The sequence below is a fragment of the Ictidomys tridecemlineatus genome, chromosome 10, assembly GCF_052094955.1.
Source record: "Ictidomys tridecemlineatus isolate mIctTri1 chromosome 10, mIctTri1.hap1, whole genome shotgun sequence".
Lineage (NCBI taxonomy): Eukaryota > Metazoa > Chordata > Mammalia > Rodentia > Sciuridae > Ictidomys > Ictidomys tridecemlineatus.
In genome coordinates, this window is record NC_135486.1 from 93609037 (window position 1) to 93635219 (window position 26183).

Here is a 26183-nt window from a genome sequence, read left to right on the forward strand (position 1 = left end):
GATGAGAGAGTAAAGTAGAAAGAAAAATATTCCATTTCAGGATAGAACACACCCATGAAAAAAATGAAACATTAAAACTGTCTTGTGGGGGCTGGGACTGTGGCTCAGTGTTAGTGCACTTGCCTTGCATGGGTGAGGCACTGGATTTGATTTTCAGCATCAGGTATAAATAAATAAAATAAAGATCTATCAACACTAAGGGAAAAAATATTTTAAAAAAAACTGTTTTGTGGGCTGGGAGTGTAGCTCAATGGTAGAGTGCCAGCCTAGTATGCACAAAGCCCCAGATTCCAACCCTGCCCGGCAAACACAAAAACAAGACAAAACCATCTTACAGTTATTGTTACTTTATTTGTGGATACTTTTTCTCTTGCTTTTTAATCTTCTTAAACTTTTTTGCTACATATTTTCCTATCAAATAACATTATTATTTTCCTTTATGGTTATTCAGGTCACAGGGTGTGGTTTCTTTTGTTAGTGTTTTAGGTTAGAAAGTATTTTTTTGTTGTTGTTTATCTTGCTTCCTCCCAAATAGAAATCAGACAAGAATGACTTTCTGAAGCTTGAATTTCATGATTCTAGATAAAGGACATCTAAGCAGAATATTAATCCATTTCAAATGCACCTTTACAAACTGAATAACTACAGTTACTAAAAAATAAACTTTAATTTTTAAAAATATCATATTCTTGGGGCTGGAGATGTGGCTCAATCAGTAGCATGCTCACCTGGCATGCGAGGGGTGCTGGGTTTGATCCTCAGCACTACATAAAAATAAAATAAAGATGTTGTGTCCACCGAAAACTAAAAAATAAATATTAAAAAATTCTCTCTCTCTCTTTAAAAAAATATCATATTCTTCACACATTATTTTCCATTTCTCTTCATGTTTACATAAATGGATCTCAGGTGTTTTCCTCATATATATGATGAATGGGTTTGTCTTTCTTTGCCTGTGAATAATAAGATTGTACACCTTGAGTGGCTTAAAAAAGTAAAAAGCAAGTGCCTGTACTGGCATTCTTTTATAATGTGATTCTTTCTAACTTTTCTTTATGAAAGTGAAGCTAAGACTGGGCTTATGAAGACTCTGGTAATATGGCTCTTCAAATCACCTTTAAAGAAGTGGCTCTTTGTTGTTACAGGGCTCAGCAGGAAAACAAACCTCTTTCCTACGCCTAAAGACTTTCAGTTTTTCATATCTTTGCATATTAAGATTTTAACATGGGGCAGAGCATGTGGCTCATTGGTAGGGCACTTGTCTAGCATGTGAGGCCCTGGGTTCCATCCCTAGCACAGAAGGGTGAGGTCTCAGAGGGTAGGGTTGGGTGGGGGTGGGGGCAGGTAGAGATTTTAACCCACAAACTATCAAGTATATCAAATATCCTATCTTTTACCTGGAATGTTCAGCAAAGTTTTAATTATGATCACAAATGATTCAAAATCTTACTGAGCATATTTTCAATTCTTTTGCAGCGCCTTATGAATGCTAGACAGGTGCTCTACTACTCAGCTAAGTCCCCAGCCCACTGAGAACCTATTATATGTGACCTAGGTGACTAACCTAGATACCTTGACAACAACTTGAAACAGCAGTCATTGTATGACAATTTGAAATTAGATTCTTCTTTTTTGGTTGCCAGGGATTGAATCCAGGGCCTTCTGCCTACTAAGTATGTGCTCTAGTGCTAGGCTAACTCCCAATTGTCCCACACCCCGCCCACTGTTTAGGCAACATAATTGTATATCTTTAGTATTTTTTCTAAATTGGAATCTATTAGGTTTCTTTGTTCTATCTACAAAACACACAAAGGATTACCTTTGACAGAGAGTGACAAAGCTAAGAACACTGTTTCTGTGGTGAAGTGTTAATTTACCAAACAAAATATCTCCCCTTTCAAAATGTGAAAGAACAGATTACAGTCTCTCAGATTCAGGGAATTAAGTCCCAAGTCTGAACAAAGGTCCTCAAACATACATTCTTGGGATGAACAGTATTTATTTATCTTAGAAGCTGACATCTTCAAATATTTCAGTTCAGATGATCAAATAAGTAGGGACAGATCTTTGGCTTAATAAACTTCAATAACTAAAATGATCTGCTTCAGGCATATTACTGCTACTTTAAAAAGAGACCAGGTGTTGTTCATCACTCTGTCCCAAGGTGAATCACACAGGGGTATTTTCCAACACACACACACACACACACACACACACACACACAAACACACACACACACACACTTTTCTAACACACATGTATACATATTTTTCATACAATTAATTTGCTTGACTGTAGTTTCTCATGCCTCCTCAATCCACCTGTGAAAGTACTGCTTGTTTGAAGTGAAAAACAGACTTAGGAATCTACCTAGACTATGACTCTAAACCCTTAAAGAGGATGTCTTAATAAATTGTGCTTTAAATATGATCACCACGCTTTTTCAGTTTAAATTTAGAGGCAAACACATAGGCTCTCCTGGCATTTGACTTTCTGAGTTAGCCTCTCTCCCAGTTTTCCCCCATAGGGAGCTGTTATTTTTGGTAGGTCCTTTTCCACAATGGTTTCTCTTAATGTCTATCCTTTTTAATGATGTGTCCTTATAGACAACTGTGTCTTAGTGTGTTGACACATAGTGACATGCAATGTATACTACAGACATTCTGCACCCTAAATTGAGAGACTCCCACTAGTGGATCTTGCTCCTTCTGCTGTGATTCTAAACATCAAAGATGAAATCAATTGTGAAAAACCCTAAGTCTTAACATAACTACAGAAAAACAAAAAAGACAAATTATGAAAAGCAGGTAAGAAACACAATAAAAAGAAGAGTCCTGAAGGGAGACTTCCATGAAAGTTTAGAGACATCTAAAAAGTTTGTTATTTTCAAAAAGAACATACAAATCGTACATACAAAAAGGATACGAGCCTTCTTGCTTTAGTAGCACTATTTTGGGGACCAAGGATTGAACCTAGGGTACTTGACCACTGAGCCACATCCCCAACCCTTTTTAATATTTCATTTAAAGACAGGGTTTCACTGAATTGAAAGTGCCTAAGTTACTGAGGCTGGCTTTGAATTTGCCATCCTCCTGCCTCAGTCTCCTAAGCTGCTGGGATTATAGGTCCTGGGCTTTGCTAGTAGAACTTATTTTGATATTGTAGAAGTTACAAAAAATATCATTGTTCCAATAAGTGGAGACCTGAATAGAATGCCAAGAATATGCAAACTCTACCACACAGCAAGGCAGAGAAAGAGGGTACAGGTGTTTTCCTGGATTCGGGATGGTTAGTGCTGGGCTGTGTGCTTACCTGGACCGAGCCTCTGGGGCCAGTGTCTGGTCACCACTGGAGTGGCTCAGGGAGGCAGGATGTTGAAGAGAGGAGCTGGACATTTGCTTTGGGGACCTTGGCACTTCAGTAAAGCAGGAGTCTCGCCCAGCGAAGGAAGAGTCTCGCCCAGAGAATGAGAAGGATGAGGAACTCTCAACTGTTGGGGACAGGTCTTGAGCCTGCCGGGTGGCACTCAGCTCTTGACATCCTCTTTGGTTTTCTATATTTAGCAGCACCTCCTTATCAGAAACCTCACTTCTGTGGAGGGCATAGTCCCTGGATTCCACTGCACAGGTCCTGAGCCCCATAGTCTCAGTCCTGGAGTATGGAGAACTCAAATCTTTGCTTGATTTTTCTTGCTTCTCACATTTTCCACCCCGTTTCTCAACAGCATCAGGGTCTTTCCTAGACTTGGTATACCGAGATGAATATTCAGAGTCTACTTCAGGATCCAGAGTCAGCCCATATTTTTCTGCCAGCTGACGTCTCCTTTCTGCTTTGTACCTTGCAATTCTTTCAGCTTTGGACTCAAGACTGTGGGTGTCCATGGTACTTGAACCATACGGTGAATCGCCATGGACCCCTGGGGTTTCTGTGCAATATTTGGATTGAACTTGTTTTTCTAAAGAAGATTTAGACATTTCTTCCTCTTCATTTGATCGACCTATGAGAAGACCACATGGATAATACATACAGGTTCCAGGAAAAACTTATAGTTACAATATTTACACACATAAAGACATTCTATGCTGCACATAATATGCACTGAAGTGTTTGTGCTGTGAGGAACTGATTTATTATGTAGGTCTACAGACCTAAAATGATTCACCTGAGATGCTGAACAAGTCTGAGAGCTGGGGTAAAGTGTGTGAAGGTCACACAGAAACCCAGTCCTGCACTCCCCAGGGCCTCCTCAGGCCTTTTTCAGTGCTTATTTTCCCTTAATTCTTTTCCTTTTTTTTTAAAATTAATACTTCACATGTGAAGCCAAAGGACAATTTTAGATTTTTCTAGAAAATACAGCACATATGGTAACTGCTGTAATTTGACAAGTGATAAGTTGTGGTTTCATAGGATCTGAGAGTAAGTACAACAATATGGCCTGTCTCTCTCTCTCTATAAAACCTAACAATATGTAACATATATGATTATATGTATATTTACAGAAGTGGCTTTTTTCCAACTGTAGCACATATGTATGATGTAGAGGAAGTCTAACAAGAAAACACATAAAGGCAAAAGCCTAAATCACCAATAATCAAACTATGTACTAATATATTCACAACTTGACATTTTTATGTATTTCTTTAGTCTTTTTTAAGCCTTATAATATTCTATCCAACAGGCATTCCATAATCCATTTAACTCTTGCCATATTTCTGGGCTTATGTTTCTAACTTTTAATCAGCCTGATTTTCTGATAATTACCATAGCAGAACAATGTATAACAGTAGAATTGCTTTATCAAAGGGTACATCATTTTGAGACACATGCTAGACTGTTAAATTTCTATAAGTGTACAGCAACTTAAACTTATATCTGCAATACATGCTTCCTTAGAAATACTGAGTGCTCATTGCTTAAAAAATTGCATTTGACCAAAAAAAGAATATATGTATTTTTCTCACCTGTTTATTAGCCATTTATATTCTTTTTATATTCATTTATATTTATATTCTCTTCTCCTTCTAGGGAATGCCTGCCCAGTCTTATTTCCCTATACAATACTGGCAGTGTCATTTTTATTGGTTCATGTAAATTTTTTATAGGAATACTAGCCCTGTGTCTTCTTCAGGAATATTTCCAAAATTACCTGGGCTACTGACAAGTCTGAGAGCTGGGGTAAAGTGTGTGAAGGTCACACAGAAACCCAGTCCTGCACTCCTCAGGTTTAGTTTTGTTTCCAGTGCACACGAGTAAGATTTTCTTTGAAGTGCAGATATTATCTCTTAAGTAGTCAGGTCAAGTGACTATATACTTCTACTACTACTATCATTTATGATAACCACTATATTCAATTGTTTCTGTGCTTCAAATGTCACTTTCTATTTCACTTGAATTAAATATTTGACCATGTTTTCATGTTTCAAATTATTTTGTTTAAAACAATCACATGAGTAACTGAATCTTATTTTGGGGTTTGGACTGAAGCAGAAAGAGGAATATGTCCCCTTTTTCTCCCCTCTTGGTGAGCTCATTTCCCCAGTACTATTCTATGAAATAATTCTTTTCTCACTAATATGTGATGCTTAAATTACTATATGCTGCATAGTTTAATATTTTATGAATACTTGGATTTGCTTCTGGCTATAAATTTTGGTATTCTGATTTATTATTGATTCTTCATGTATGTCATTAAAAAAAAATTTAGTTCTCTATAGTTTTCTTGCTATAGAAAACCAGAAACCATAGATAAGCAAACTGGTAACATTACAATGTGAGATCAGCATTCCTCTCTGAGGGAGAAACCAGAAGACACTGGCTATAAAAAGTAGCAACGCAGGCCTCAAAGCCAGGGACTGGGGGTGGGAACATCAGCCCTGAGAGCATTGCTTTCTCCTGAGGTCAAGCTGATGTCCATAACAGTGACTCTGAATAATCAAGGAGAAGATGTCATGTTTGACACGCTGCTTAGTAAATGAAATCAACATGTAGTCCATTTACATACTCCAAAACAATTTTAAAAGAATGCTTTGTTGCATAAACAGAGTTAAGTTTCCTCATCATTCAAGGTCCAGCTTTGCCTTCCAACTCTCCCTGCTGAAAGCAGTTGCCTCTTTTGCTGGATACCTGGGCATCTAGTTCAAACCTACTGTGAGAACTACGAGGCACCTGTCTTATTCATTCCTTTACCAAACATAGTTCCTAAGTATTTCTGACTGCAGATCCTGTGCTGAGCACTGGCCTTTGAGGATTCCCAGTCCGGGGTGGGGGGGTGGGGTATGGCTGATCATCAGTTACCCCGCAATATGCCAAGGAGAGTCATTTTTACTGCTGTGACACCTGAGGACCACATGCATGATGATTACTCTGGCTGTTTTTAATAAACACATTTAATAAAGAGTATATACACATAATGCACTTTTGTTGAATATCTCTCCAATACCAGTAGATTAAAAAAGCTATGGGTAACATGCTGAGCAGCCTGCCTGGTGATAGTCACGCATGCTCACCAGTGTGGGGGCTGGCAGGGTCTGTGGCTCTCATGTATCTGGGCGTGTCTTCCTCCAGGAGGCGATGAGTCACTAATCCTGTGCAGCTCTGCAAGAGGATGGGCTGGGTTTCATTTTCAATCCCTTCCAGGCGCCTTGCAATTCTCTCTTTTCTGTGCAATATACCAAAAAAAAAAAGTCATAGTGAGCCCCCAAAAATCATTGCTTAGGGACAATTGAATACTGCTTTGCCACACTGCCACACTCTCCTACTTATCTTACCTTTTCATTTCTGAAGGTTCTTTCTTTGGTTCAAAGAGTTTTCTTAATTCTGCAACTAAAACAAAGAAAGTACAGTAGTTAGTGGTCAAGCATTCATTTCATTCATTCATTCAACATAGGCTTTTTCAACTCCAATTTCTGTTCTTGGCTCTCATGAGCAGAGATACATGACACTGACCAAGTTCCTACTTTCTTGGAGTTTGTTTTCTAGTAGGGCAGGCAGATGCCAAATGAATAAGCACGTACACACAGCCATATTACAATCACAACACCCCCCCACACACACACACACAAATATCCTAGGCTAAGAAATAAACTAATTTAGGCTAAAAATGTTCTCTGTCACCCAGGGGAGTCAAAGGAGGCCTCACTTGCAAGATCTCTCTAGTAAGGTGTTTTTTTTTTTTTTTTTTTTAGCAAAATCCAAATATCTCTTACTAACTTTGATATAACTTAATAATGTATTTTCAGCTTATAGTCTGGAAAACTTTTACAAAAGTAGAGACTAGTGCTCTGAAGAGCCAGAGGGCCATTAGAAAGCTACAGTCACCAATTCATAGTCACTCCTATTTCACCTTATTATTCAATCTGTAAATATCTTAACTACATGATTGTGTTACCTAACGTGGTATACCTTGACTAAATACAGTTCAGGTCAATGCAGGACCTACACCTCCCCTTACAGACTTTTACTGGAAGGAAATGCCAGTGTTTGTTTCCAGCTATAATTTAGGTGGATGATGGATAAAATGATTACCCAATTCTTCTGGCAGCACTGGATGAACAAAAAAATGTTTTGATGAGGCTGGGAGGTTCTCATGTGACACCAACTACAGGAATATGACTGACCTAAGATCCCAGACAATTGTTTCTTTGGAGAAATGGCCCAAGTTGGTAGAAAATAAAGGTCTTTATTCTCTCCTCCTCCTTCAATTCATAAGGGTTCATCTGAGTGGCTCTTATTGAAGACTCAGGAAAGGGTGGGAGAGAAAGAAAGACAGAGGAACAGGGGTGGCTGGGTAGCCTGCAGCCAATGACAGTGCTAAAAGTCTGAGTCACAGGAGAAACTCAAAGGGTGGAATATGAATATGTTGAATTTAATTTTCAATTGCTTTAATCTCTGATTCTTATTATTATCCAGTGACCTTCAGATAATATCAGATGTGTCACCCACCTCCTAAAGCAATCAGTTTTAGGAATGAGTCTAAAACTACACAAATATATATGAAACTTTTATAATGCCCTTTGTGTTTGGGAATTTATTACTTTTAAAGGACTGACACCTAAAACTTTAGATGTATTAGCATTTGGCTTCAAAATAAAGTGTCTCTCTCTCTCTCTCTCTCTCTCTCTCTCTCTCTCTCTCTCTCTCTCTCTCTCTCTCTTTCTTTCTCTCTGACTTTGAAATCTCTCTGAATCAGAGTAGATGGAGGCTGAGGTGAACTTGCTCTACAATGTTAATTATATTCCTATTTAGAAGACAAGGGCATAATGATCAGGGTGCATCCTGCCTCCTGCCTTGCATAAGGAAGCCAGTAATAGCTTCCCAATTAACAAATTAGCTCTGATGAGATTATGGTGATAAAACTTTAATGCTGATAGTATATATTATGAAAATATTTTCAAGGATATAAATATATATATACCAGAGAATTTTAATTAATTATTTAAACCCCAAGAAGAGAATGGGGCTGTGTTTTTGATGAGACTGCTTAAGAGTTTTATTGAAACCAAATTCCAGGGTTCCTGAAAGAGATGTCTTAAATCCATGCCTCAAAATCACAACGGAGACATACATTAGTATATTACTGCAGTCCTGAAGTATAATGAAACTTACCTTTTCTATCCCCAAATTATTTCAACTGGATAAGATAAAAAACATAAACAAAAACAGTGTCATATAACTGCCACTGGAAAAAGTTAAGACATATATATTTTTTCATTCTAATTAGAAACTACTGAAAATTACTATCATTTCAATAAATCTTATTTTAAAATTTTCTGTAGAAATTATCTTTTAAAAAAAGATCTCTACAGTACGTGAAAAAGTTGAGCATTAAGTTGCTACTGCTATTTTCATTTCCATATTCCAGCAGGAAGATCAGCTCAATGGGAGAACACGCTATCCTCTCACCCACAAAGCTCTACTTTTCCTAGTGCCATTATGATAAGAGAGTGGCTGCTCCTTTGCCACTCTTTCAAAGAATGACTTCTGCTTTCCATCCCTATGCCTATCTTTCTAAATTCTAAAGAAAACCCTTACCTAGCTAACAAGATATTAAGATTTGTAGAATCCAGAACATCCAGTGACCTTCAGATAATATCAGATGTGTCACACCCCTTCTAATTCTTGACTAATACAATGTTGTGCTGTTAAATTGTAGAAAAATAACATGTTCATAACTAGCCCTAGGAAATCAAGGCCTACTGAGATGACCAGCCAAAGGTGGGGAAAAGGAGACGCGTGTCTGGAATGATGAAGACTTTGCTCAGCATGTGGTCTTACTTTCCTCAGTCCTATATACTTCCTTTCCCTCCCCATAAAATCCATTTTTTTGTGTGTACTTGAGTTCCCCAAGATGGTGCTTTGAGGACAACAGCCCTGTCCATCTTCTCAGGGATAGTCCTTGAATAAATCTGATTTCCACTCTACCAACTCTCTTCTCCTGAGTATTGGCTTTTGGGTGGTGAGCAGAAGGACTTGGGTCCAATAACATTAACACCCTCTTTCAATAAGGACTGATAAGATAAAGAGGGGGCAGGCAACAGTCAAAAGGGCTGGTCATCACGGAAGCTGAACCTCAGTCTGGAGCAGTGACACCAAGAGAAGGATGGAGTGGATCAAGTTGTCCTCCAGGGACCTCTGTGCCCCTTTCTCCTGGCCAGTTCAGAAGGAAACATTACCATCTGGTAGCCACTGACTTCTGGGCAACAGATGGAAAGTCTTAGGTTAGCATTTAACAGATGCACAGATGTATGCCATTAGGGTCACAGACTCAGAAGACTGGCTCCGGAATATATTATAGATCACTGTGGGGGTACTGATGGCCTTTTATGTGAGAAATGTAAGCCCTGCGTATGGAATATCCCTGGTTCTCTCCTATTGAATGCTAAATCATCCGCAGTTATGTGACACAAAAATACCCATGTTTTCAAAGCCCTGTTGGAACTGTCTTGGATTGAGAACCATTGATTGTAGTATAAAAATTTCAGATCGGCAGCCTGATTCCCAGACTCCAATGCCACAGATTATCCAAGACAAATCCGACTGCCCATTACTGTGTTCTTCTCCATCACACACAGACTCAGACTCAAAACTATTGCTCCCAGAAGCTAGTATCCACCCATGAACATAGTGGGTGCTTGAAACAACACCTTGCAGTCTTATCTGATCATTTTACTGAGCAATGAAATGTGGCCATAAGTTAAAATAGACTTTAAATGTATTGGTGAACTTATTAATTCTTAGTTGAAATCAATAGTGAGTATTTTAGTGGGGGGAGGGGAACCCTCCAGTAAACAGATAATTACTTCTCAGTCTATTCTTTCTAACAAATAAGTAAGATTTGTCTCATTCCTATAGACATGAGATTATAAGAAAGAAATTATGTGCAAGACAAAAATCATGTAAAAGAAATTATACACAAGACAAAAAAAGGATTTGAGTTTGGCTTCTTCTCTCCAAGTCCATAATTTAAAAGTAAAATTAGTAAAACAAATGTGTAATACAACTACTTTTATATATCTTATGGGAAACCACCTTAGTTGTAAAAAGAAAGAATGACATTTTATATGGATTGCTGATGTGTGTGCACTTTCTTTTTTTATTCCAAATTTTACATAAGCTCTTATGGTCCTCGTTAGGCCCTCTGGTTGAATTTCTGTACAGGTTTATTATTCTGGAGAATTGTAAAAGAGATAATAGTACTAAAAGTCATGGACTGAAGTTAGCCCTGCTGTGGAAATCTATATTGTAACTCCATTGTTTCACATATAGAGACCATTTACAGTTCTACTGAAATTATCTTCTGATAATCTTGAAGGTTTCTTTCCTTTTAAAATTTTTATATAATTTCACATAATATTTTTTCTGAATATTTGAGTAAGTTGCAGCATGATGCCTCTTTATCTGTAAATTCTTCCATATATATTTCCTAAAATTAAGCAATAGTCATATAGGTGTGTGTGTGTGTGTATGTGTATCTTAATAGGAAAAAAATATATATATAGTATATGTGTGTGTGCACGTGCATGTATGTATGTGTTTTCTGGTAATATTAAGGATTGAACCCAGGGGAGTTCTACTACTCAGCTACCTCTCCAGTCCGTCTGTCCGTCTATCTATCTATCTATCTATCTATCTATCTATCTATCTATCTATCTATCTATCTATCTATTTATATTTTCAGACAGGGTCTCTCTAAGTTGCCCAGGCTGATCTTGAACTTATGATTCTCCTACCTCAGCCTCCTGGGTCACTAGGATTACAGGCACCAGGGGTCCATCAACAATAGGAATATTTTAAAAAATTAGATTCTAATAGCTTTAATTTAATTGACTGTGTGCTGTGTCATAATTACAATTCAAAACCGGTTCAGATTTAGTAACACTAAATACATCAAGCAATCCAGATACAAACACGCATAGATGGTCAAATTTCCTTTGTAGAGAAATGTTCTATTTTGCTTTCAAATAGTTTGAGACTTCCGTGCATAGGATTTTTTTCCATTTACACCTGCTACCTTGGTCTCCTACCCATCTGAATAATTTAGAGTGGTACTTCTATGACAATATGGAGTCTATGAATTCATTCTGGAGTTATTGTTTGGAGGAGCTGGTTGGTCAGTTTTCAGGTAAGGCCCTTTAAGGAAAGTTGACAGTGGGGCCATAATATTCTATAATGGTATCTATCAAATATTCTTTGTAATGAGAATATATAACACCAATACTTAGGATATTTTAGTCTTCTGGGTGATTTTCTTGGGAAATATAGTTTCTTCAACTAGCTCTGAGAAACAGAAAATCTCTGGCAAAGACATTGTTGAATTCAGTTCTACACACCTGAGAACTATAGAATATTCCAAAGAAATACAAGTGGTAGGATAGTGCCAAGCACACTTCTCTACTTCTCTCTCCTCTGTCACTTGACAGCCTGGGAGCTCAGGCCAGACCAGCCACATTCTGAACACTGATCCGTCTTCCCATAGGAGTAACACACTTTAATTTTCACAGTTGGAAGGCAGCCACTAATATAAAGACAAGCAGCTTGTAAAATAAGTAATTACCAATCAAGAGGAATGAGGGGAAGGAGTGACAGCTGAAAGGTATAGGGTTTCCTTTTTGAAATAATGAAAATGTTCTAAAATTGACTGTGGAGATGGACCTACACCTCTGTGAAACTACTAAAAGCCAGTGAATTCTACGCCTTAAATGGACAAATTCTATGGTATGTGCATTATATGTTAATAAAGCTGTTAAAGAGAGTAATGCATTTGGTCCATCCCATAATTCCAAAATGGAAAATCTATTCTAACAATATAACCTTTACGTAGGTAAAGATTTTTAATTCCTTGATTTCTCTTTTGCGATACACACTTAAGGAAAGTCCCTGAGAGAAAAAGAAACCACCATTTTAAGACCCAGTTTCATATGAGCAAGAATCCCTCACTCAGTGAACAGAAAGAAACTTCTGCAAACTTATAAACAGACATAAAACTCTATGTCTCTGAAACAAAATTTAATCAGTTCAATTTTTAACATTATATTGCTAAGAGCCAATAGATAAAATCACTAACAGATTTAAGACAGAGAAACAGAGAGATCGCTGGTAATACCAAATGTGCCTACCTCAAGTCACAGATAGCAAAGACTATGTGAAATAAGACCACAGGGAACTAAGACAAAATTCAGGGGAAGAGGGGCATAGGCAGTTTTAAGCACACTTTGAAGATTTATAGCCTCATTAATTTAGAAACAAAAATTGTGTTAATATATAAAATCATCATCTTTGTGAAAATTATACTTTTATAATCAATTAAGATACATTCCATAATAAAATGTTAATAAGCATGTCTTTAAAGTTTTTGTTATATATGAAGTTATAATATGAGTTTTAAGGTACCTGGCATCTTAAACCGTTCCTAATTTTTTTGGTGGTGGTATTATCTATGGTGCCATTTGTCAAAAAAAGAGAACTTGGGTAGATAAGGGAGAAGAGGGACCCTTTCTCCTCATGGAAAAACTTTTGTTATATAGAACTGTGCCTAATCAGTCTACTCTTCTCAGCTATTGCCAAAATCAATCTGTTCATTCTTCTACTTTGCTTCGATTATATTCACAGATTTTAAACATTTAATTTGACTCAGGTTAAATTGGGTTTCTTTGTCTTTCACAAGGAATCCTAAAAATTGGAAGGGCCATTTCATTTTGCACCTGGTCCACATCCCATCCACATAGGAACCTTCCAGAGCATCTTCCCAACTCTAAACACATGGCCACATGCTTGTGCCTTACAGAGAGCTTATGAGATCATAATGTGGCTCATTTCCTTTCTGGGTATAGCAGTATCACCTTCTGTAGTTTCAGTTACTGTGGTCGATTGCAGTCTGAAAATATTAGTATTTGTCTTGGCTCTTTGAAGAGAGAGAGATGGAAACTGTATTACAAAAGTTTTAGTACAGTATCTGGTTATAATTGTAATTATAACTGTCCTATTTTATTAGCAGTTATTACTGTTAATCCCTTACTGTGCCTAATTTATAAATTAAACTATCGTACCTGTGTGTATGTATAGGAAAGAACAAAGTACACATATATAGGGCTTGGTGCTATCTGCAGCTTCAGGCATCCACTAGGGCTCTTGGAAAGTATCACATACAGATAAAGAGGTACTACTGTACCATGAGCTATTGCAGTTTTCTTTTTTCATGTGAAATCTTATCTACCTCCTTTTTAATTCTTCACATTAGTCTTTTTTCTTGGCCCCTGGGGCAAACATAGAATAAGCCTATATTTCAGTCGACAGCTTTGTTAGTATTTGACAATAGCAACGTGTCCCTATTTAAGTTTTCTTCACCAGGTGAAATCCATGGAGTCTAGGCAAATCAACCACTCCGTTCCTCAGGATATATTCCAATTTGTCAGTGCACCTTTTAAACTGGATTTAGTTCCTATTAAAAGATTATTTCTTTTGATCTAATTTATTTGGGTCTTGATTTTTGCCCCCTTTCAGAGTAGAGAAAAAAATCTGCCCTTCCATCCAACCTGGTTTTCCTAATGTAAAGGCTATGTAGTGAACTAGGGATGAGGACATTTTGTGAGCTATTACTAAATGATCATTGTACTTGTGTTGCAGTTGGTGGCAGACAGATCAAGCAATGCTTACATCATGTTAGAGACAAAACTAGAGGGGGTCAGCCTAAAGTAGGTTATATACATTTTTACTGATTGTGCACCTTTTACAATGGAAACATCACCCACCATGTGTAAGTAATGACTTAGGGAAGAAGGATTATGATATGTTGTGCACCAGCTGTTGATCGCACAGTAGGGAGCTCTAAGATATTGAGTGTAAAGGTAAGAATCCAAGGGCAAGGGGAGAAGACCCCAGAGGGATAAGTGGATGGAGATGAATGGGGATAAGGGGAGTGTACTGCCCTTGGAGAAGGTTAAAGTAAGGAGTGAAAAGAGGGAAAGTTGACTCTCCCTCTCCTCATGAAGCCTCCAGTAAAATCTCCAGGATGTCTAAGGCTAGAAATGTGAGGATTTAAAGAAGGCACATGACTTGAAGCTCATTCTTGGATGAGGTGAGAAGTGAGAGAATCCCTCCAAAGACTTAGATCATGCTATCCTTGGGTGCCCAGACATTGGCTAGCCGTTTTGAAAAAGTCTTACCTTTAGGAAGTGTAGTTAAAATTTCAGCATCGAATCTACTTTTGCGGGAAGTGAGTTTTTCTTTATTGTCAAATGAGAACTCTTTCTGAAAACTAAAAGTCATTCCATTAATAAAGTATTGAAAGACCATTTAAATCAATATATAGGTTATTATGTGAAAAAAATGCAGAACATAAAGAATCACGCTGTTGTCACACATAGTGAAAAATGTTTTCTTTTGGAGGGCGTTTTAGTAAACTTTTAAAATTTGTACTTTTTTATTTCAGTGCTGAAAAACTAGCCTCACACATGCTAGTTATGTGCTCTATCATTGAACTATTTTGTTGTAGTAATGCGAAACTGTCTAATATACCCTCTATCTCTTCCTATTTGTCTCTATAGGGGTACATTTCCATACAGCCCTAAGAAAATTCTGAGTAAGTTGCTGGGCATACTGTCTAAGAGGGACACTTGAACAATCTATCCTTTATGTACAAATTAAATTGGAAGGAATTTCATTTTAAAGCATTGTGCACCATCAAACCTTTGTAGAACCAAACCCATCAGAAATTTACCTCATGTAAATGCAGAAAACTTATAATAAAAATTTGGACTCACATATTTAATAAAATATTGAAAATAATTAAGCTTTATAAACCATGTACTAGATTAGCTTAAAGACAATTTGCCTAATCAGAACTAATATCAATGAGCTGGTATAGTGGCAAGACACCTGTAATCCCAGCTCTACTCAGGAGGCTAAGGCAGGAAGATTGCAAGTTTCAGGCCAGCCTGAGCAACCTAGTAAGATACTCTGTCTCAAAATAAAATTTTACAAGGGCTAGTTCAGTGGTAGAGTGATAGCCTAGCACATGCAAGGACCTGGGTGGAATCTCCAGTACTGGGGAAAAAAAAAATAACCTCAATGTCTAAACAGTGAATTGTAAGGCAGAGATGATTATTTTCAGTGTTATATGCAGGTGTGTGATTTAGTATACTCCTAAAAAAATTAAATAACTGCAGAAATGTATCCTACTTAAGTAGCATACCATTTTAATTGAATATTTAATTGCTAATTTAAATATTTTGATAGGCTGTGTGTGTGTGTGTGTGTGTGTGTGTGTGTGTGTGTGTGTGTGTGTGGTGCTGAGGATCAAACCCAGAACCTCATGCTATGCACATGCTCTACCACTGAGCTATATCCCTAGTCTTAAAAAAGATCAGTAAATATCTATTAAATGAGTGAATGACTGCTATAAAATACTTTAGCTATATACTATACTTTTTCATAAAGTATCTATATAATTTATATACATTGATGTGATAACCAGGGACAAAATCATCACAATTATTGAGAATAATATATTCAGCAACATCAGTTATCTTTTTCCTTCTTTCCTTCCTTTCTTCTCCCCTCTCCCCTCTCCTCCTCTCCCTTCCTTTCCCCTTCCCTTCCCTCCCCTCCCCCTTCTTTCCCCTTCCCTTCTCTCCCTTCCCTGCTACTTCCTTTCTGTCCTTCTCTCAACTTCAGAATAGTATATGATTGGAAAAACTTCTCTCTTTACCACCTTTTCCCACCTTGTACCTAGGCATGAAATATTAGTATATTAGCATACATTTATAAATCTCTTTCTAAAAGTTACAGCTCTACATACATAAGCTGGAACCCATGTGGCTGCCTTACTCTGCTCCTGTTCCGGGTGCCTCCCTCCCCCATTCCTGCCACATGCCTGATAACTTCACAGGAAGCAGATGGGCAGAGAGGAAGAACAAACAGACCCAGAGGGAACCTGGGGCTTGGGCTCAGAGCTCAAGGGAATTGAGAAAGCTGTGGTAAATGCAAGACCTTTTAAATCAGCATGAGAAACCAGGTTCTTAAAAAAACATGGGTATCTCTTCCCTGGACTTTCACCAGCAGTGAAAATACTGTTGGGATGTCCTAATATGGCTGATAAAACACATACCCCAAAGAGCCCTTACACCAGCCTCTTGTCTTTCCCGAGTTGTCAGAAGTGCCAAAGCACAGCTCCCAAGATGGGGAACTCCACAGCCTGAGCTTGGATGCCAGATCTTGTTCGTCCTCTTTTCATCCCTGGGACAAGGGGACCCTGGAGAGACAACCTCTGCAGGCCATGGTGTGCTTGCTCCTCAACCAAAAGTGTCCTGAGCCTGTACGTCAGTATGAAAGCATCTCTCCATTTCTAACTGAAGTACACGATGGCCTTAGTTTTTGCGATTATAAAATTCGAATGTTCTAATATTAAGAAACATTGCATTTTTATGCAATTATCTTCTCTGAAATAGTGCCCATTCCTGTGACTCATTTTGTCATTCCTGTACCTTCCTTCCTTGACTTCAGTCAGTGCAGAAGACCTTGCCTTCTGCTTCCATGATACATTTTTTTAAACATGTCCCATTAACCTACTTACATGCCCAGAAGCAGCAATAAGGGCAGATTTTATTAAAAGGAGAGAAGGATGCGGTGCTGCTATCCTCAAACACTCTCCAGCACCCTTGCTGTCACAAGGCTCCCTTACAGTCTGTTTGCTCTGCTACACAATTGTAAATTACAAGATAAGGGAGGTGCAATCTCATCTACCTCATCTACCTCATCTCTCTAGCTGGTGTCCACTGGACCAGCGGGTAGGCTCTTAGACCTCTAGCACATTTTGTCCTTAGTCCCATGCCGAGTAAGCCAGAGATTTTCATAGGTATCCATAAAATAATGGCCATGATTTTACAACTGCTGTATCCCTTTGAATTGCTATCCACACTGAAGTGTCTGACTTTTGTATTTCATGCTTTTCCTGTCTTTGAATAAGTGATGCTTTCCTGATTCCTTTTCCTTTTCTTTCTTTTTTTTAGTCATTTATCATCTGTATTCCAATTAGGCCAAAATGCTGAGACGTATTGGGAAATGAGCCACAAGTTCTATTAAAAACATGCCAAAGATGCTGAACAGGGGTAGGTCAAGTACTCTATTAGTGATTTCATCAGTCAGTCGATGAGATGACCTTACTAATGACCCTGAATCATTATTGTTCTAATTTATCTTATATTTAGAAGTATATGAAATACACCAAGGATTTGTCCTATCTAGAGTGTTTGTAAAATCAACTCTCCAATTTTCGAATGCAGAGTTAGGCTCTGCCTGATGAAAACAGGAGTCTGACAACTATTTTTTCTGATGCTAAGAAAATGCAAGTCCTTTCTAGTACAGTAACAATGTCACAACACATTACGGACAAGAGCATCGGAGTGAAATGAAGGGTGGATCAGGAGTTGGGTTCTTCTAGTACAATGAAGTATAAGTTGGGATCCCTGCCTGAGTGTGTAGGGAGGGAACAATGACTTGGTGCCTCTACTTGAGAATACCAGATGGTATCAGTGACAATGTTTTATGATGGAACACCTGCGTTCGAGCCACTTATCTGGCATGCACTTTCATTTTTACATTATCTTACATCAATGATAATGGGCCATGGAGTCTTAGCACCTTAGGTAAATCAAATCAGCACCCATAATATCCTGCAGCCAAGAGAAATGAAGTGCAGACAGGCTGAGAGAGATGCTAACACCAGGCAATGAGAACTCCTCATGGACAGAGGAGTGGGTGCAGACAGGGAGGGAGGGAGGGAAAGAAGAAGGGATGGGTGGAAGGAAGGAATGGTGGGCAGGAAAGAGAGGGGGAGGGACAAGGTTAAGCTCCCTTACATGATGGACAGACTATAAAGGGATAAACCAAGCTTGGAGGTAGATGTGAGAAAGAAAAAAGAAAACAGCTCTATAAGTTTGCAACTAGTTATAAGCCACACATTCAATTCCCTAAACAGTTATCATAAATAGCATTAAATCCAAAAAGATTTAAATCTCTGCTGCCCAAGTATACTGTTAAGTCAGTTTGCTTGTGTTCTCTCTCTCTTCTCTGTATGTGTCTACAGAGTATGTGTGTGTGTGTGTGTGTGTGTGTGTGTGTGTGTGTGTGTGTATCCTCCCCCCATCCCCGGCTTCGATGCTGGCAGTTGAACCCAGGTCTTTGCACATGCTAGGAATCTGCTAAAGCTTTGAGTTATATCCCTTGCTCCATATATTTTAATGAATAGAACTCTGGGGAGAAAACATATTGCCAAACACATAAAAGACTTAGGAATTTAAGAGACTATGAGTTTGGGGTATAGCTCAGTGGCAGAGTGTATGCTTAGCACACAGAAGGCCCTAGGTTTGATCCCCAGCACACAATTAAAAAAAAAAAAAAAAAAGGAGGACTTTTAGAGAATCATTTAAAAGCTATTATGAATCTCCAAACTTTAAGATTCCTTGAACAAAGGCTACATTACCTTGGAACTTTTCTTTGATGTGGGAATCCCACGAAGTTTAAGTTTTTCTTGTTGAAATCTAAGGGAAAAGAAATAATGTAACATTGAAAGAGTTACACAGTAAGTTAAAAATTTCCATTGGAAAACATCTTTCAAACTCCCTTTGACTATATAATTTAAGAAAAAAGAAAACCACTAGACAGACAAGAAATACAAAAATTAAAAAGAATAAAATTCCACATATAATTCTTACATAGACAAATCTAATTTTTTTTCCTTCTACTGAAAAGTAACTGATACACTTCATGAGTTAAAATATTCGGACACAGTTCAATACTATTATTTAATATTTTATGACAATAAGAATAACTTGAAGCAATTAAATACCAAATGATATAGCTATCTATTCCAGAAAACAAAAAGGAGAAAAATTGAACAGTTTTAGTGAAGGTAATCACAAATGTTGAAAGTAATCTCCCTGAGAAATTTGAGATGTCTTTAAAGAATGAGAGATTTGGGGGACTAAAGAGCAAGAGAAACCCCAGTTGTATTGTTTTTGCTTTCACTAGAATCTGAACAGTAATGACACATCAAAATAACCACTGAAGATAAGATACCTATTATGTAAAGACAGCTGATAACAATTCCATACAGGAAAAACACACATCCCTGGTGAATGGGTTAATCAAAGCCAGGCATAGACAAAATTTATAACCAGTTTAATAGCAAGTAATCTGTTTTATAGTTTTTGGCTAAGTAACTATTTGTCCACCCAGAAAGCCACAAGTAGACCACTTACAGAAACCGCTTCCCCTAAGGAAGCACCTTTTACTATTTAATATTTAGGAGCAGAAGCCTGAGGAAAAAATGTACAAAACACACCAGATGCTGACACTTCATTATCCATCCAAATACATTCTTAATCCCAAAATCTGGAAATCCTGACCAACCAGAGAACACAATAAAATGAAAGCTGAATGCCAACTAAACATCCGGATTTTTCTTGTAAATAAATACACATGCATTTCGTTAGTTATTTAAAGGAGAATTCGGTTCAAAAAGCCATCAAAGATTGTAGAAGAAAATTCCTGAATCTGAGGTCTGAAGTGTTTCAGTCACTTCTTAATAGTGCATTTGTGCTGTCAATACTTCTGATATATAGTGGCTAAATTTCAGATCTAGCATTCAAAAGAACCTCAGCAGCTCATATTTGTTCAAAGAGCACATTGAGTCTGTGATATCACTTTAGCAACTAAATTAAAAGCAAGTATCTTCCTCTGGGCTGGAAAGACAATGTTTTGTTTCAAACTGTCTCATATGAAGAGTTAATAAAAAGAGACTCACTCACCACTGCCTACTGGAAATAATTTAGTACATACAGCATTTGGTTTAGAAAAATATTTTAGCTAAAGCGCAGCACATCCAGGATTTGATCCAAAGTCTGGGCATTCCAATTTAATTTGCAATTTTTCCTATCTAAAGGCTTTAGTGGTTTAGCAATGTCTTTAACTTATTAACAGAAAAAAAAATGTACATTTTCAATAATTACAAGATAAGTTCATTTATAATTTCAATTAGATATTTAAAGCATCCTTTGAGAAAACTGTATAACTAACCCGACACAGGAGAATACAGGGTAAAAATGTAGGATTCCAAGAGATATGTTACAAAACGAATACATGAGTGCATTCGCTATTTCTCTTGCCTTACCTTGTTTCTCAAATTTGTAAGTTCCCAAGCTGGAAAACCCTGGACTTCTGAACATGGTTGCCCACAGAAGGTTTGGTAACAAAGCCTGCTCTAGGACAGATTCTCAACCAGCCACGGCCTTGGGCTGGTCTAAGCAAAACTGGGTTGAGATCGTTCCCAGTGCAGGGCTAGAGCGACCAGGCACTTGTGTGTCCTTGAGCGTATGGTAAACTCAAAGCAAAAGGCTGCAGGCTGGAACAAATCAAACCCCTTAATCAGATTACAAGCAGCAATGAGGCCTGGAGATGCCGAAACAGACTGGGTTCCAAGTGATGGGACATTTATGATATTGCCACTGCAAAGCCATGGCTGAAACGCAGCGCATGCTTTGGTTGTATAGACAATGTTGCCACCTAACCATCATGGGGCAGTTCCAAACAACTCCTCCTTTCTTTAAAAACAAACAAACAAACAAATAAACATAGTAGAAGGAATCAAACAAACATACTAGAAGGATCTCGATGTACTGGGAACAAGGGAAGCCTCCTAAGCCCCCCCCCCCAGGCTTCACCAAGTTTGGCTTTGACTAAGTTAAATGAAGTATTTTATCTAACAGGGAGCCAAAAATTCATACTTAAGAGTTAAGACTTATGAACAGCACATGAGTGGAACTGTGGGAAAATAAAAGGGCAGATATTACTAGAGGTTCAAAAATTTTAATTTGAGACAGAAGGTGTTAAGCTTTACCAATAAGACTGTTCCCTGTTTATTTTTAACCGCAGTGTGTCGCTGGTGGGCTTAAGCAGTGAATGCAATTCAAGGAACAATTTACAATAATTAGAGACTGAACATTTCACAGCTAAAAGGGGCATCAAAGAGAACCAAGGGAAATGGGCTCAATTACAAAAGGAAATAGAGCTAGAGCAATAACTTGCTTCTGGGGAGACAACTGGTTAGTGACGGGGACAAGGGATCTTGTGGATGTAAATGATGATCATGATTCATTCACCCCAGGCCCACCCAGAGGCAGGAACCCTGAGCTTGTCTTTCATCCTCAACACTGTACCTGGCATATAGTAGGTCTACAATAAATGTTGGCTGAAAGACCATATGAAATCATGGAGTAATGTTTTTTTGAAAGCCGGAGATCACATTCTGAAAGAGCTTTGTGGATTTTATATTCTACATTTAAGCCAGACTGAGTTCTAAAATATAAACCCACTGAAGTTGCAAATGGATTAGACACCAAATTAAGGTGCATAAACATAAAATACCTCAACACTGGTTACTACATGGATCAGTGGCAGCATTTGGCATTTTCTCTATACTTCTCATTACCTCTTAGAAAACTGAAAGGAAATACAGCAAATAAGGCAGCTAAGAAAACTCTGCAAGAATAATTAGGTCATGTGGATAACCGTGGGGGAAACTTCATTGTAAAGTTACAGGTAATTAGGAACAAAAAGGGAAAAGGAGGTGTTGGAAGAAGAGAGCAGGGAGAAAATAGTGGAAGTGGTGATTCTGGATAGATGAACTTAAACAATATCTATAATAATCTTTTACAAGGAACTTAATTTATAGAACATAGTCTCACTTGTTCTTTACTATTTAGTTTCCAGAAAACCACCCTTGTAAGTAGACTATTCAATTTTTATTATCCTAAAAGACTCTAAATATCTCATTTGAAGTATTATTAAGGAATGAATCTATTCTAATTTTTTAAAATACGCTTCAAGTACACAAGATAAAGAATTTGAATATTCTCTTTAAGTTGGCAATAGAATCTTATTTCACTTCCCAATTATCATACAGAGCAAACTGATTTAAATACCGCTTCACTGTTCAAAGAAAAAAAAATCAGAAAATTCTTCATGAAAATAGGAACATAAAATTTAATCTACTATTTAAATACTTCATCCACTGGAAACCAAATAAGACTGTGAGGAAACCAACATTTGACATCAATAGAAAGTACCCATGAGAACGAGATTTGGTGGTGAATGCTGGTAATCTCAGTGACTTGGGAGGCTGAAGCAGGAGGGTGGAAAGGTCAAAGTCAGCCTCACAACTTAGTGAGACCCTGTCTCAAAATAACAATAAGAAGGACTAGGATGCAACTCAGAGGTAAATGCAACTCTGGTCACCTGGTCATTTTGCAAAATGTTAGATGACTCCCTCAAGGTCATATAATACATGGTACGGCAATGTCAATCTAGAAATCCACATCCTTTGACTCTCCCCAGGATAATTCCTATATTCTTGATCAGTCCAAACACAAAATAATAGGGGCCATTTCTGTAAACTGGTCCTGAATTGAGATCAGGGTCTTGTAGCCTCATAGCGCCTGTTGGTTTAACTGGTAAAGGGCCAGGCTGATCCCAGCAGGAGTGGTCAGGTCAGCCATTGGCTGTTTTTCACAAACCTCATGTAATTTCTAGGTCCAGTTTAGGTCTCACACATGTTCCTCAAAACTAGAACTGAACCCAGTCTTGAGTAACTGAGGCAGACACAAAACAGCAACCTGGATGGAGAGCATAAAAAATGTGCAACTGAGTCCTCTATGATTCCTCCTGCTCTCCCTGTGCTTCCACCTTATTGGAGAAGGGCAGGCGGATGTTAAATGTAGGAAATGATGATTTGGTAATTCTACCATAAATGAACATGAGGATGTTTACCATGAGTTTGCTTATGTATGTATAAAACTGGAATCAGTGGGCAAACGGGAACATATTTAAGATGGGTAAGTAGAATGCAAAGAAAATCAAGTCTGACACTCAATTAGTAATTTAGAAAATGTTTAATATTATGCTATCCCAGGGATATACACATATACCTGCTCTGAAAGACAGTAAATTGATGCAAATATTTCACAACTCAGATTGTGTATCCCCTGCCATTTCTCAAAGTATCCAAATAAACAAGATTTACTTCTATAATCACCAAAACAAGCACAAATAAAAAAGAAGGCAATTTGACCTCTTAATTTCCCCAAGGCTTGGAACTAGGCTAAACATCCAGAAGAAATTCAAGGGTGAAAGAAATTGTGCTTATGGACCTATGCACCTAGCAACCTGCCCATTTCTTCTATGCTCATCCATGTTCTTGGCTACTGATTAAGGAGTTGACCCAGACAATCACCAAAACCCATGGTAACACAGAACACAGCGTTTCTCAACTCAACCCCATGCAGGTCATGACCCTAAAGAAGTACATAGATAACGCTCCTTGCCTACCAACACTGAATTTACTCGGTAATGCCTTTTACACATTTCTTTCTCTTCTGGTACTTCTCTGTTACCAAATCTTTCCTGTTCAAAAACGTTCTCTATCTCCTAGCTTCAGGATTATAGAAACTTGAGGAGCAACCTGAGACACTTCTGAGTGCATTTCTAGTCCAGTGCAAGACTCAGAACAAATAATAAATATTGGCTGGGAAGAAGATTACCTCTACCTAGGGCAGAGGGATAGGAGGGAAAGGGAGGGAGAAAGGGAACTGCATGGATGGTGGAAGGAGACCCTCATTGTTATACAAAATACATGTATGAAGATGTGAGAAAAAAAAAAAGAATAGCGTTACCCTAGATCAGGTAGAGAGAAGTGATGGGAGGGGAGGGGAGGGGTTGGGGAGATAAGAAGGATAGTAGAATGAAACAGACATTATTATTACTGTGTGTATATATGTGAATGCATGACCAATGTGATTCTGCAACCTGTATACTCAGAAAAATGAGATATTATATCCCATCTGATTCAAATGAATGATATGTCAAGATCATTGTACTGTCATGTGTAACTAATTAAAACAAATAAAAAAGAAAAAAATAAATAAATATTGGCTGAACCAATCAATCAAGCAGGACAAGCAATGACACGAATTTTGCTCTTTACCTCATTCTTGACCAATTCTATTTCCTAAATAGGTGGCATAAAAGGGAAGTATCATTACTTCTTTTGTTTGGATGTGAAGTGTCCCTCGAAGACTTGTAAACTTGTCCTGAATTGAGGTCAAGGGTCTTGTAGACTCATGTGTTGAAGGCTTGGTCCCTAATGCAGTGATGTTCTGAGATGGGACTTCTTAAAAGTGACTAGATCAGGAGGGCTCTGACCTCATCAATGAATTAAGCCACTGAGGGACTCAGAAGTTGAACAGATTATTGGGAAATGGTGGAAAGTATAGGAGTTGGGACCTAGTAGAAGGGAGTGAATCCTTAGGGATGAGACCCCTCAGTACTATATCTGTGCCCTTTACTATATCTTGTCCCTGGCTCCTTCCTGTTTATTTCTCCCTCTCCCTCTCTGTTTCTTGGCTGCCATGAGCTGAGCAGCTTTCCTCTGTCATGTCCTTCCAGCAAGATATTCTGCCTCATACCTCAGGCCCAGAACAAAGGGGCCAGCCAACCATAGACTGAAACAGTGAACCAGATTCAATCTTCCCTCCCCTATGTTGTTTATGTCAGATATTTTGGTAACAGTGATGAAAAGCTAATACACTACTCTTTGCTCAACTTGCGACTCCTAATGAAATCCCGTCTTTCCTACAACGTGAAGTGATGCTGTGGAGCATAAATATTTGTGTCCAGGAAGAAATAAGAAGACAATATTGGAGATTCACTGGGGACATCATGTGTTGGTTAAAACAGGGAAGATGATTCCTGAGGTCCAACTATTGACAATGTCAGTATGAGTCTAGGTAGGAAGGATCAGCTCCCCAAAAAGCCAAGGTCAAAAGATAAGAGTGTCAGATGACAAAGGATAGTGGTATTAAACCCTCAGGGACTGTGCAGCAGAGTTCACTGCTGTGGCTCAGGTTACAGGGAGGCCATCTGAGGAGCCAGTCCCCTGTCAGGTGTCATGCTGAGGACACTCCAACACCCTGCAACAAAAGTGACAGCTGTCCTCTGGGGTCGTCCTCTTGGAGGAGAAAATGGAAATAACCAATGACAAGGGAAATTACCGTACACCACAACTGATAACTGCATATTTTCTACTATAGCTGGTGTGACAAGGTAAAGCACAGGACCTGTGTCCTTTACTCCTTCATCACCATACTGAGTCCTGGTGGGACTGAACTCATTGGGTCCTCTCCAAACCTGCTAGGGAGATCCTATTACCACCCCCATTTGCATATGAGAAAAGCAAGACAGCATGCAATCTAGGATAAATAGTGAAGCCTGAATAGACAACTCTAAAAGCAAAATCCACATTCCCTGGCCAACCAAAATAACATCAGAGAAGTAGGCAGGCAGGTAAGGTCAGAATTAAGTCAGAGAATGTGCGGAACACTCTGATACTGGAGCATAATTTGCTATCTACACATGGACCTCCTTGTTGGGAAGTGATTCAGACGTGGGTCTCCTCCTCCCAAGGCCCCTGTGGTGCCATCCTTACTGAGTTCTCCTGAATAAATATGGAAGTTTCCCCCCACCCATCCATGGGAGAGTCAGCTGAAATATAAATAGGTAACATAGTACAGGGTGAAAATTTCACCAATAGTTGTCTTCAGACAAACTGTTGTGAGTTACAGGTACATTTTTTTAAA

General features: G+C 38.3%; 1 protein-coding gene across 8 annotated transcripts in view; it reads right to left on the minus strand.

The window, feature by feature from the left end:
- The window catches only part of Svil (supervillin), a 226297-nt gene that overhangs the window by 78224 nt on the left and 121890 nt on the right, over positions 1-26183 (minus strand). For 6 of the 8 annotated variants that reach the window (XM_078023452.1, XM_078023450.1, XM_078023454.1 and 3 more), the window contains 5 exons: positions 18977-19034; positions 14661-14752; positions 6768-6822; positions 6507-6658; positions 3313-3997 (listed from right to left, as the gene is read on the minus strand). In XM_078023452.1, coding sequence (XP_077879578.1) covers positions 3313-3997; positions 6507-6658; positions 6768-6775 — 845 coding nt within the window. In that variant the 5' untranslated portion in view covers positions 6776-6822; positions 14661-14752; positions 18977-19034. Of the gene's footprint in view, positions 1-3312; positions 3998-6506; positions 6659-6767; positions 6823-8604; positions 8630-14660; positions 14753-18976; positions 19035-20665; positions 20859-26183 lie in introns of those variants that run through there. The other 2 variants (XM_078023451.1, XM_021732448.3) reach the window with 2 other exon arrangements.